At 40.1% G+C, this 12,275-nt stretch overlaps 2 protein-coding genes across 3 annotated transcripts; both read right to left on the minus strand.

Annotated features, from left to right (window-relative positions):
• Positions 1-672: 672 nt before the first annotated feature.
• Positions 673-6,641, minus strand: ptrh1 (peptidyl-tRNA hydrolase 1 homolog). Of its 2 annotated transcripts, XM_031734891.2 has the most exons (6): positions 6,387-6,641; positions 6,113-6,241; positions 4,803-5,022; positions 3,538-3,637; positions 1,866-1,911; positions 673-1,270 (listed from the first exon to the last, which is right to left on the minus strand). In XM_031734891.2, the coding sequence occupies exons 2-6, from the start codon at positions 6,221-6,223 to the stop codon at positions 992-994; spliced, it is 756 nt and encodes a 251-aa protein (XP_031590751.1). In that variant the 5' UTR covers positions 6,224-6,241; positions 6,387-6,641; the 3' UTR covers positions 673-991. The 2 variants fall into 2 exon arrangements, with proteins under 2 accessions (XP_031590751.1, XP_031590750.1); XM_031734890.2 differs by having other exon boundaries at positions 6,113-6,641.
• Positions 6,642-7,416: 775 nt separating this feature from the next.
• Positions 7,417-10,851, minus strand: LOC116316320 (natterin-3-like). Its single transcript, XM_031734872.2, has 3 exons — positions 10,781-10,851; positions 9,533-9,647; positions 7,417-8,543 (listed from the first exon to the last, which is right to left on the minus strand). The coding sequence occupies exons 2-3, from the start codon at positions 9,645-9,647 to the stop codon at positions 7,453-7,455; spliced, it is 1,206 nt and encodes a 401-aa protein (XP_031590732.1). The 5' UTR covers positions 10,781-10,851; the 3' UTR covers positions 7,417-7,452.
• Between the last annotated feature and the right edge of the window lie 1,424 nt (positions 10,852-12,275).

The following is a 12,275-nucleotide window of genomic DNA, read 5'->3' on the forward strand; positions in this document are numbered from 1 at the left end:
CCCTTAGTTTAGCTCAAAACTGTTTTCTATTACCAGCATAATGGCTGCCTGCTCCACTCTGTGTGTAGGACTCCCATACAGATATGCGCATGTTAGTTTGGCTATCTTTGTGAGGACATATTCATATTATAAATATTTCTTTGGCACACTTTGGGCCCCTTATTACCAGCTGAGGATAATTTAATGCCACAGTCCACCTATTGTTGTTGACCACGTCCATCACTTTATGACCAGAGGGGCCTCTTTCAGCAGGAAAACACACCATGAAGCTCAAATCGTCTCAAACTTCTTGAACATATTATGAGTTCACTGTACTCAAACAGCTTCAACAGATTACAGATCTCAATCCAATAGAGCACCTTTGAGATTCACATCATGGATGTGCAGTCAACAAATCTGCAGCATCTGTCTGATGCTATCGTGTTAATATGGACCAAAATCTCTGAGGACTGTTTCCAGCAGCTTGTTAAATCTGTGCCAGGTAGAATTAAGGCAGCTCTGAAGGCAAAAGGGAGTCCAGACCTGTACGAGCACGGTGAAGCTAATGAAGTGGTCAGCGTTATGTCAGGGCAGGTATTATTAGTATTAGTATAGTAGTACTGATGTCAGCAAGTCTATAGTTCACAGATTTTTATTTTTTTAATGTAAATAAATGCTCAACTGCTCTTAACGTGCATGAAAATCAGATAATCAAATTTATTTAGTTCAATAACGATTTATTTTCATATCTCACAGACATCAGACTGTCCTCTGCCACAGACTGAGCCAAGCTTCTGGCTTCACTGCCAGCTTTTCAGCGAAGTGAATAAAGAAAACTGGTTCATCGTGTAGGGAACAAACCTGAAGACAACAAGGTTTCTCGGTTCTCCTCTTGCTCTCTGAGACTTTTCATGTAACAACATCACCATTAAGTGAATAAATACAGATAAAGTGGTTCATGTTTTCTATTTGAGGCAGTTCTATGTGTGATAACAGAGTTCAGGTTTCAGCTTCAGCTCTGAGCTGCTGCAGAGTCCTCAGCTGGTGAGACTGAGCGGGCTCTCTCGTTCCTCTTCTGTGCTGCTTGTCTGCCCCCTGCTGGTGAGGAGGGGGGCGGGGAGTCCTGTTGTGAGTCCTGCTGGGAAAGCTGGGAAAGGAGGAGGTCCACACTCTGGACCAAAACAGAATCCAGGACTTTCTGCTCCTCTGTGGTGAATCTGCCCAGAACATGACGGTCCACAGAAGTTTTCCCTGTCGGCCGGCCAATCCCGATCCGAAGTCTAGGCATCACCTGCAGGAGAAAAAAGATCCTGGTGTTAAACAATGTACATGTTTTTTATTTTTGCGTTTCAGCTGTAAACACTTATATCTTCATCTAATTGCTATTTGGTACTATTTTATATTTGGTTGAGTATATGTCCATGTTTTCAAGTTGTATTTGACTACAGTAAAACACAAAAGTCTCGATCTACGCCTCAACTTTTAAAGCTTGAGAAATAGTTCTCCACTCTTTCAGAAGGTTTTTCAAACTTTTTCTTAGGACACGGCCTATTTTTTCACTTTTTCAGTCCAGTCCTTTTACCTGACCAATATCTTATCTTTTGCTGAGTGGCATGCCTAAATAATATCTACAGTAGATGATCTGCTCTAGATATCTGAAAGCCAGGTTCCTAACCTGAATTATTATTCTTTTTAATCACCACTATAAGAACAGGTCAAACAGCACTGACACCACAGTATAAATAATCTGGCATTAAAATAAAATCAGAGCAGAATTCAGCGTGATAGTGAACACACACACACACACGCGCACACACACACACACACACACACACACACACACACACACACACACACACACTCCTGCAGAGTCAGCAGTGACTTACATCAGTCTGAAGACAGTCCACACAGGAGCGGACTCCATTATGACCTCTGTGGGGAAGGAGAAGCAACATTTATTTTGTCAATCTGACAACCTCTCTTTTCTTCTTTGGTTTTGTTGTCTATCTTCAGGATACCAGATGTACCAGTTGCAGTTTCTTGCATTACATTAAATTTTCATAAATCACCATCTGGTTATACACGGCTGGAATGCCTAACGTAGCTTTTCATGCAGGATGAAACTGCTTTATACTGCTTGCTGTGAGTAGCAGTGAAAAGCGTACTGAGAGGGGACGCCTGTTAACTGAACACCATTCTTATTGTTAGTAAGTATAATGACAAAACAGTTAATGAGATACAACAAGCGTCATGGCATAAAATTAATAAAAACAGACCATTTACAACATTATGAGAGTCAGGCATAAGAGTCTCAAGAGCTCGGGGAGGCTTCATCACAACAGCGCAATCAAGAGCAAAAATAGTAGCAGGAGGAAGAAAAGAGACAAGAGACGAACCAAAATGACTAAGGCCCAGGAGAGAAGCTGTGTGTGCTGATTAGAAGTTTGTTGGTTTTAAAATACAGGCCTCATTTCGCTGTTATTTCTGGTTGTGCTGCTTCTGCCTTCTCGTCTCTACATTGGGAAGACACCAAGGTTTACAGCAGGCAGAGCTCAGGCAGCTCCCACATGCTCAAAGTTTGAACACTGAGGTGTTGAGAATTCAATCTTATGTGTACAGAGACAATTCCCAACAGCAGTTGCTTCAAATTGCTTTATAGTGAAAGTTAAAGACCCTAAAATATTAGAGAGAACAGAGAAAAGAGAAGTGAAAAAAGAGAGTATAGAGAGAATAAGGACAAACACAGATTGCATAGGAAAGAAAACTCGAGTTAATGACATGCAGTGGTGACGCATAAACACACAGGGAGTGGATAAAGGGGGTGGAGAGAAGTGCTGAGCACATCATGGGAAGTCCCTGAACAACCTGAGACTATAGCAGCATAACTAATGGATGCTTCGAGGTCACCTGATCCCTCCATCTGATCCAGGTTTGATCAAAAAATAAGTTTCAAGTAAAGTTTTCAGCCTAGTTTCAAAAGTAGAGAGGCTGTCTGTCTCCTGAACCCAAACTGGGAGCTGATTACACAGAAGAAGAGCCTGAAAGCTGAAGGCTCTGCCTCCTATTCTACTTTTGGAAGCTCTAGGAAACATAAGTAAACCTGCAGTGTGAGAGAGAAGTGCTCTATTGGGACAAGACACTGTCAGGTCTTTAAAATATAATGGAGCCTTGTTTCTGTTGTTTTTTCCCCATGAAGACAGAATCTTTCCAGTCTGAAAGTTTGGACAAATCAGTGCAAATGGAGTTTAAAAGCCGCACTTCCACTTCCACACAGAAACATTAATCCAAGGGATCCAGATGTTGACTTTGGGTTACAAACAGCAGAAACTCAAAGCTTTTGGTCATACTGCCCATCAGCTCAAGATATTACAGATATTATATTTGTTCTTATTGGCCTTAAAGTTAATGTTAAATGTACCTTGACAATACTTTAGTGACTGCTTTCCCTCACCACTGTCAATACATCGCTTAAGATAATGAATACTGTTGGTGATGTAAACAGATCGTGGCGAGTCCGAAGCAATCCAAGACCCAACACTATGATACAGGATGACCCACCTGGCGCTTCCTCCATGTTTGATGGCAATTTTCCCCAGAGGTTTGTCCAGTTCATCGTGGACCAGCAGGATATCTTCAGCCTTGACGCCATATTTGGAGGCTAAATAAATCAAAACATACAAAAAAAAGTTTCTTAGTTTGGTTGCTTCTAATAATATAGCAGGATAACATAACTTTATTAGTACAGAACCCTTAAACACTTTGAACCTGAGCTTCCTTCTGTTCATATAAATGTGCAAGTAAAATAAACACACAGACATCACGTACAACTGTAAACTGTCAAAACGTCTGAAATAATAATAATAAAAATCAAAGTTCTCACATGTAAAATAAAGAAGATGTGTCAAAGTCTTTAATCAGCCAAAAGCAAACTGAGCACACAATCAGAAGATCAACACAAGACTCCTCTCAGCAGAAGCGATGTCCAATGAAGGCCGTGTGAAGTGGTCGACTAAGAGTCTTTTTGGTTTTCTGTGAGCTTGAACATTATTATTATCACTGTAGAGGCAAAGCCTCCGCTTGAAGCCATTGAAGGGGTTCGATGGTGGGTTGATGCCGTGCCACTGTTAGGAAGGAAACTTGACATAGTCCAATAACTCGAGCTGTACTTATCTTGTCCGTTTAACATCTTTATTGCACTCCATTGGTTGTATTTGTTGTTCAACAGTTCTCTTAGTATCCAACATCACTTAACATAACTCACAACAGAGCAGTGGTCACAAACTGTTCACTTCTTCAGACCAACAACACCTGACGCTAATTACACGTCTACCTTAAATACAGTCCCATAAACACACCATCCTGTAAGAACACAAAAAGTGACCCTTAGCGGCACACATGAGGTAACAACACAAAAAATGGCTCCAACAATTATGATAGTATAAAAGCAGGAATGAGTAGACAGAAGTCTCAGAATCCATCCAAGGCATGTACTGAGCAGCTGCTTCTCTACATAAAATATTGTACAAGTCTCCAATTCATGAACTAAATTTTCTTTACATTCAATAATATATTTCACTGAATTTTTTCAATCACATAGACAGCAAGTCTGATATAGTGACAGGGCGGAATAACACAGGTTGAACCTCAATGGAGTCAAATTCCCAGCTTGAATGTGTCTGGCTGCCTGAGTGACAGATGACGGAGGTTGAACCACCTCAGTAGGCTTGTGCAGAGACATGCCACATTTCACAGCTGATGATAAGAAAGAAAAAAAGTCTAATTTATTTAATGAAAATCACTTACAAAGACAGAAATGACCTCACCTGCTTTGGCCACTGATACTCCATTGACATTCATCAGCAGCCGGGGACGAAGCAGCACCACATTCGTTTGCTGGATTTCTGACAAAATGACCTCACCGGACACGTACTTGTCGCCACGCCAGCGGTCTGCCACACCGAGTCGGGCGGCGAGCGCACCAAGTACTGTCATACCAACGCTGTGTCTGGTACCCTCCATCCCCGGATTACCCAGCCCCACCACCTGAAGCAAACGCAGACACACAGTTAAAGGCATACACCTCTGCAGTGAAGCAGAGGAACAGAGGAATGTCTGTTTGAGTCAAAGGAAGCAGACTGTTACATTTTTTATACATATTTACACATATATTCAGACAAGTCTCCAAAAGAAAAGACCCAAAGTAAAAGCAACTGAGTAAATAAGCTTTTTAAACTGGAGCCAGATGCGAACACAGAGAGATTCTAGATTTAGACTTTAAAAAATGACCAAAAACTCATTAACATGAACTTCAGCGATATAATTGAATTAAGTGTAAATTTCGTTCATTTGGTATTCGCTTCATCTGAGCATTGATAATGTTTTTACGCGGGAGAAAACAACAACAGAAACATGAGATATTTTGTGTTTTGCTCAGGTGCCATCTACATAAAAATGCTTATTCTTCCTCACAGAAAACATCAGGAGGCAGCTTCATGGAAGCGGATACAAACACACATAGAATACAGCCATTGCCTTGTACTGATGGTACTGATACACTGGCAGCAGTAACAGCTCTGTTAACAGGAAAAACAACTATAGACTACGTTGTAATGTATTGCATTAAGCTTCTATAGCTGCTTATAAACTGCAAACACTGTAGGGTCTTTATTGAGGTTTCATTCATTTTTACTTAGCAAAAGCCTATGAAGGCAAAGGCAAGTTAACACAGGGGAGGACAGCTGACATCGTTTAAAAATAAAAAAAACTAATAGATATGCTGATTTAAATATAATAGAATTAAATACAACAATAAGGAAAGACCCAAGCTGGCTCAGAAAGATTTTTTCCCATCTAAAATTATCCCCAGACTCACCAGTAATTAATTTAATGGCAATTACGCCAAATTACAAAAGGGGTTTGAGTAACTCAGTAAGTGTTTTGAAAATGTAGTAAGGTGAACAATTTGACAAACCCTACAAAATTTTTAAGTTCTCAGATCTTTGAATGGAGTTTGGCGAGATTTGACGACTGGTTTTAGGGGCTTAGTCAACCTATAGCAGTAAACACATACAGCTGCCTGAGAACTTGGAGTGTAGTAGACAGTATGAAGCTGATTACGAGGTTTAATACTTACCATCTTTCGGCGGCCTTGATTGTGTATTTCTGCTTCGATTATCATCGCAGGTGAAAACGGCTCGCTCAGCAGAACTCTGTTTATGACTCTCGTCAAAAGTCGTCGCATCATTAGAAAGTTAATCAACTTCTGGAAAAAGTTTAACAAATACCGGCAAAATTTACTTATAACTGAGCCCCTTTTTATTCGGCTCATAGAACCGATTGTCTTCTTTTGACAGTTAAAAAGAAATCAGGCGTTTTCAGATGTATTTACAGTCATGAAGCAACAGTACCTATTCGGGCATTCATCTCGATTCTGTCAATTGATCGATTTCGTCTGGGGTTCACTATATGTTAACTGTAACTTTGTCAGATATTTATTATCTGTTTGTAATTAATAATAAGAATTTCCGTAATTATTGCCAGTCTTTAAAATGTGAGGTAACTGTCACTACCCGATCCGTACCGGAAACCCGATCGGTACTCCGCATGCGCGGATCGGGTAGCGACAGTAACCTTTGCCTGCCCTCCTGTCATGCTTCTCCTAACCGCTCAACGAGCGCTAGCAAGAAAACATGGCGGACAGACTTTTTCTCCTCTGTGGGGTCACAGCGCCATCTAGCTCGGCGACTTGATCATTACAGCAAACACAAATTTGGAAGTCTAAAGACTAAAAACAGCAAACAGTGAAACTTTGAACACTATTTAAATTTAAATTAAATATTTAATTTAAACGAGTTTTGATTACATTTATTGAAATGTGTTTTTATGTACAAATTGAATTTTATTTTACTTCATCTTCTCTATTTAGACCTACTTTTTTGTTGTTGGATTGGCTGTGGTGGAACACAGTAGTTTTCCAATTTCTGGCAATTTCCCTTTCACTTTAACTTTTGGAAACTTTTTCTTCAATGGATTAACAGCAAAATGTAATGCATGTTATTAGGAGTGTGACACAACAATGACAGATCATGGATGGATGATGACTGAAGGAGGACATGCAGAGACCTGGTGTGACAGAAGAAGATGCTAGGGATAGGGTGAGATAGAGGCAGATGGTCTGCTTTGGTGACTGCTAAAGGAAGCAACTGAAAGAAGACGAAGAACAAGTTTGCAAGATTATTGGTTAGGCTACCAAAGGCACAACAGAGGAAGTAAACTATCTCAAGCCATGTTATTCTAAAAGATTGATACCACATGTTTAAAATGAGTAGAGTTTTAAATAAACAGTAGAGTTTTGGAGCTCAATGAGTCAAAATACGTTTAAATCCTCCAAAAGGTAAAAGAATACAAAACAAAGATTCACCTTTAATTGTGATTGCATTTTATTTGAAAAACAAAGCATCAGCAGACTCATCATCAGTTTTGATCTGGGGAGCAGGGCACAGCATCAGGCACAGGCTGACACCGTTCCACCACAGCGTTGATTTCACCAACACTCACACCATCATAGGTGCCCATGATGTAGGTCCAGTGGGTGTCTCCGTTGTGGTTGGTCCTGCTCAGCCGGCTGGTGAAAGGGATATCAGCCTTCATCTTTCTGCCATCCATCCTCACTGTGCAGGAGTGATTGGGTGGGACCAGCAGCTCCACAGACACAGCGTGACTTACTGACTCCACCATGGTGGTCCCCTTTGAGAAGGTCACCGTCTGCTCCTTGGACAACTCCACATTTCCGGGACCAAAGATGGGAACTTTGGCTGTCATGGTGGACACAGAGCCATTGCGGGTCTCCCTGCCGATGTCCCATTTCTTCTCCACTGTACTGGTCTTCTCCAGTGTCACCGTCTTCTCCACATTTCTGCACTCCAGGTTGGTGACCTTAGTGAGCTTCAGGGCTTCTGGAGGATGGTGGAACAGCTCCATCTGGTCAATGGCATACTCCACATGAGAGATGTGCTGGCTGTAGCTGTCTCTGTTGATAGCAAGGACCTGGTAGTTTTTGTACCAGTACTCATCCCCCTCCCAGGGGAGGAAGAAGGCTTTGTGTCTGGTCACTACTTTACCAAGACCATACTTATTCTTACCCACGTAGATGTCTGAGTTGGGACAGGTTTTGATGGCATACTCAGGAATAGAGCCATATGAATCTTCAACCCACTGCAGGAACTCAAAGTGGTCCACGTTAACCAGGACTTCGAACTTGGAGGATGCGTACTCTTGGTCAGCATAGGGGTACTGGCAGAAGTTCCCTTTGCTGGGAGTGTAGAAACCGGCCTCACAGTTGACTTTGCACACATAGTCGGTACGTTCGGTGTAGCCGTTGAAGATGGCAACAGCACCATTTGGGAGGGAACCGCTCCATGTGACCCACCTAAGGTTGACATGTTCACCAAACATGGGGCTCGAGTGTGAAGTTGTCTCAGTTTGTGAGGTTTCTACAACTTTAGGAGGGCTGAGAGCTCTCCGGGAAGGGACAACATTTCCTAAGGTTGGGTTAAGCCATGGCTCTGTAAGACAAGATAGAAAGATAGTGGCTGTAAGATTTATTCTAGACAAACAAAAGTTTTAACTCATTTGAAACATTTATTACCAAAACAGTTAAGACATGTTCTTAAAAAATTATAAAAAAGCAGAATCCAGTTTGAATGAAAGACTGACACTTGCTTTCAACCAAAGTGTTAAGCTGAAAGAAACATTGTTGACATCAGGTAGTTTCATACCTATTTTTTAAGCACCGTGAGGATGAAAGTGTATCCACTGTGATGACAGTTATTGGGTTAGGGTCTTAATACAACTTCAGCACTTTCACAATCTTAACTCCATCTTGGTGACACATGAGGTGATGGGAAAAAGTGTTATAAAGCAAACACTCTGAACCTTTTCCAACATTTCTCTTAGTTTTAGTCCCTGCCTGACTGACTGGACTTACACATTTTGGATGCAAGTTGGACATCTTCTACAGAGCCAAAAGACCAATGCATCATTTAAATATATTTTGGGGGGAATAAAAAATGAGAAAAAACTAAACTAAAGGAAGCCAAATCTGGCAAGAAGGCTGAGTAGGGTTGGCGTGGCCAGAAAAACCTCCCCTTTTCAGTGCTTTATCCCCTTAATGCCCAGTGTGTCATATTGGATACATGAGTTTATTTAAGTTTTAAGACTTTAAATTATCAGTGTAATTTTTTTCTCCCCTGAAAAACCGAAATAAATTTTAAAACACATTTTTAAGCAATGCATTTTTAAAAAAGTCAGAAGTCTTCAAACTGCAGACTTTGCTCTCACGAACACCGATGATCCTTGACATACAGGTTTTATCAGTCTGACACAGTAGTAGATTATTCAGCTGTGTGCAAGTTCGAGTGTTGAAATCACAGGTGCTCACGTGCAAGTGATTAGAACTGGAGCTCAGATACAGTTCTTATTTTTTAGTGGGAGGAGTCATGTAGTCATTAAAGTAACATGCTGTGATAAACTGTAGGATTATAATGTGACTGACTGCTGGGTTTTTCTTCCCCATCCTGCAGCTGGAAAACGTAGAGCAGCGGGTCAGACTGCAGCGCCGGGCTGCACAGCTGCAGCACTGCCAGGAGAACAGCAACACACCACCTCATCTGCACACACAGGGAAAACGCCATCAGTAGTACGTCATCATCAGTAGGCAATCACTGTGCACGAACGCTGTAACATGGAAACGTACACTTCTAAAAGCTAAAAATAATCAACCATTAAAAAACTCATGTGGTCAACACAGTTTTAAATCAATGGAAAAAAAAATATTAAAAAAAACTATTAAAAACAGGAGTCAAGTTTAATCCAAATAATTTTTTTGCTTATTTTTAATTAAACTGATATGGAGGAATACTTACCAGTAATCTGCATTGGACAAGTCAGAATACATTGAAAGAATTATTGTTCATGTCCGAGCAATCAACATTATATTACTTGACTTTTAGTTTATTGATATAAATATTTAGTCAGAAAACAAACGTGAGAACTTTATAAAATAAGATGCATTAATAAACTTTTACATTTGTATGCATAATATATGCAACACTATGCTGATTACTCTGCCTGTGTGTAATGAGCCTTTGACACACAGCTGACTTAGCTTGTGTACTTTAAAATATATATCTTTAAATAGTGTATTGTTAGAAAAGACTGTTATGTTGTTGTTTATGTAAAGATCACTGGTATTTATAAATGACTGTACCCATATACACAGCTATGTTGCTACAATTTATCAAATATAAATCCCTATTTACAGAAATCTTTCTCTAAAAATGAAACAAAATGAATGAAAAAAGAAGCAGCTCTGAATCTAAATAGTACCAATATCACATGCCCTTACATACAATGTATAGAAATTACTATACAAGTGAATGAAATAAAAGAAAGTCACATCTGCAGGATATCACAGCAGGATTAGCGTCACATAAAAGGTAGTGATATTATAAACTGAATGTCCCATTACTGTATGTTTATAAGATTACTAAATGAAGATCAGACTTAAGAAATCATCCCTGAATGCCGAGTATAAAACCAAAAAGAAAGAAAGATTTTGACCTGAAATTTGTTGATTTGTTTATTGATTTCACATGACAGATTAGACAGAGATAAAAAAAAAAAAAAAACAGAACACCTTGAATTCAAACCCACAGCAGCCGTTCATTCAGATATAGAGAAGTTGGGTTTTTTTGTTGTTTTTTTTTTTACCTTGACAGGTTCCTTCTGCAGTGACTCTTACCTGCAGTAAGTGTGGAGCTTTAAAACCTCCCTTCAGACTTATTGCCCTCAATAAACAGGAGAGATAAGCTTCTCGTCTGTCTGGTTCACAGTCCTGCTGCTCACTTTGAATCGAAACATTTTTATTGAAGGATTTGAAGAGAAAATAACTGCATGTGAAACTTTGAATCAAACTTCTATGGAGGGAGGAAAACTAACGGAGTTTGTTTGAGCTTCTGCAACATACTGTTACACTCATATGGTGTGTAATCATATTGACAGTTACAGCCAATTGGCAGCTTTAATGTCTTGTTCAAGGACACAGTCTTACAGAGGCTGTGAGTGTCATGAAGTCTTCTGCCTGCTCAGAGGATTTGAAAAAACTTAAGTGAATAATAAGAAAATATGTCAAACATCCAGGGTATGAATGCTTGTTTCTGTTACTTTAAAATGCAGATGATGAATTGGTGCAGTTTTGCTATCGAAACTTGAGTTGAAAATTGGTTATAAGTAAAATAGCCCTAAAAATCAATCGTGAATATCTCCTATGAGGTGATGAAATGCTGGAAAAATTGTGTGAACTCACTCGTACCTATGTGCGTACATCGGGACAGGTCAGGTACTTACATAATGTGGAACATTTTAATAGTATGTGGAAACTTTTCAATGACTTTGTTAGATGTACTGCACAAAAAAAGCTGCTCCTGTGGGGGTTTGTTGACTGATTATTTTTTTTATAGAATGACATCAAGACACTGAAATGTTCCATCATTTGGTGTTTGATGAAGGCTTTTTATCAGGTCAGTGTACAAAACTCCAACAGATGTATGAGGAGCCTGGCTTACAGCATTGTCTTCCTCATCAAACCCCTCTTGGCCTATAGATGAGGAGCACTTTCATCTGTTGTTTGGTTTTTAGTCACCGTGAGAACCCAAAACATGCCAGCCACAGTTTCCCTTCACTGTGGAAGTCAAGATTTAAGGGTTTTCCTTAAATTTGCAAAAAATTTAGGTCATCTTAAAGACTCGTGAATGGATGGCTGCCGTTGACCTTGACCTGAAAGCCTGCAGCTCACGAGTGTTGGAAACAAAAGTCCTCATGCGCCTGATGATAACAGGACTCGTTATTGATCCATGCTCTTATTTAATAAGATCGTTAAAAGTGCCTCATAAATAAATTTGCTTGGATTCAGTGTGCCGTATCTACTCGATCACATGATGTCCAAAGTGCTGTGGCCTCTCTCTCGCCGCTGATGAAAAGATCCTGTACGTTCAGATAAGCTCGGACAGAGAACAAGTTGATTAGATCTCCTGTAATAGCGGGTCATTGATTAAGACGGGCCTTGTTGCGTAATGTCGCTGGCTGCCAAGATTCAGCTGGAGAGGAAGCCGCTCAGCACGGACATTGTTCTCCACACACAGTGCTATCATTGAAAATCGCTGATGTCAGGGCCATCTCTGTGCGTCCTTCAGACAGACAGTTATTATCAATTTATTTATTTAGGTCTGAATGAGGAC

This window comes from Oreochromis aureus, linkage group 12, assembly GCF_013358895.1.
Source record: "Oreochromis aureus strain Israel breed Guangdong linkage group 12, ZZ_aureus, whole genome shotgun sequence".
Taxonomy (NCBI): Eukaryota; Metazoa; Chordata; class Actinopteri; order Cichliformes; family Cichlidae; genus Oreochromis; species Oreochromis aureus.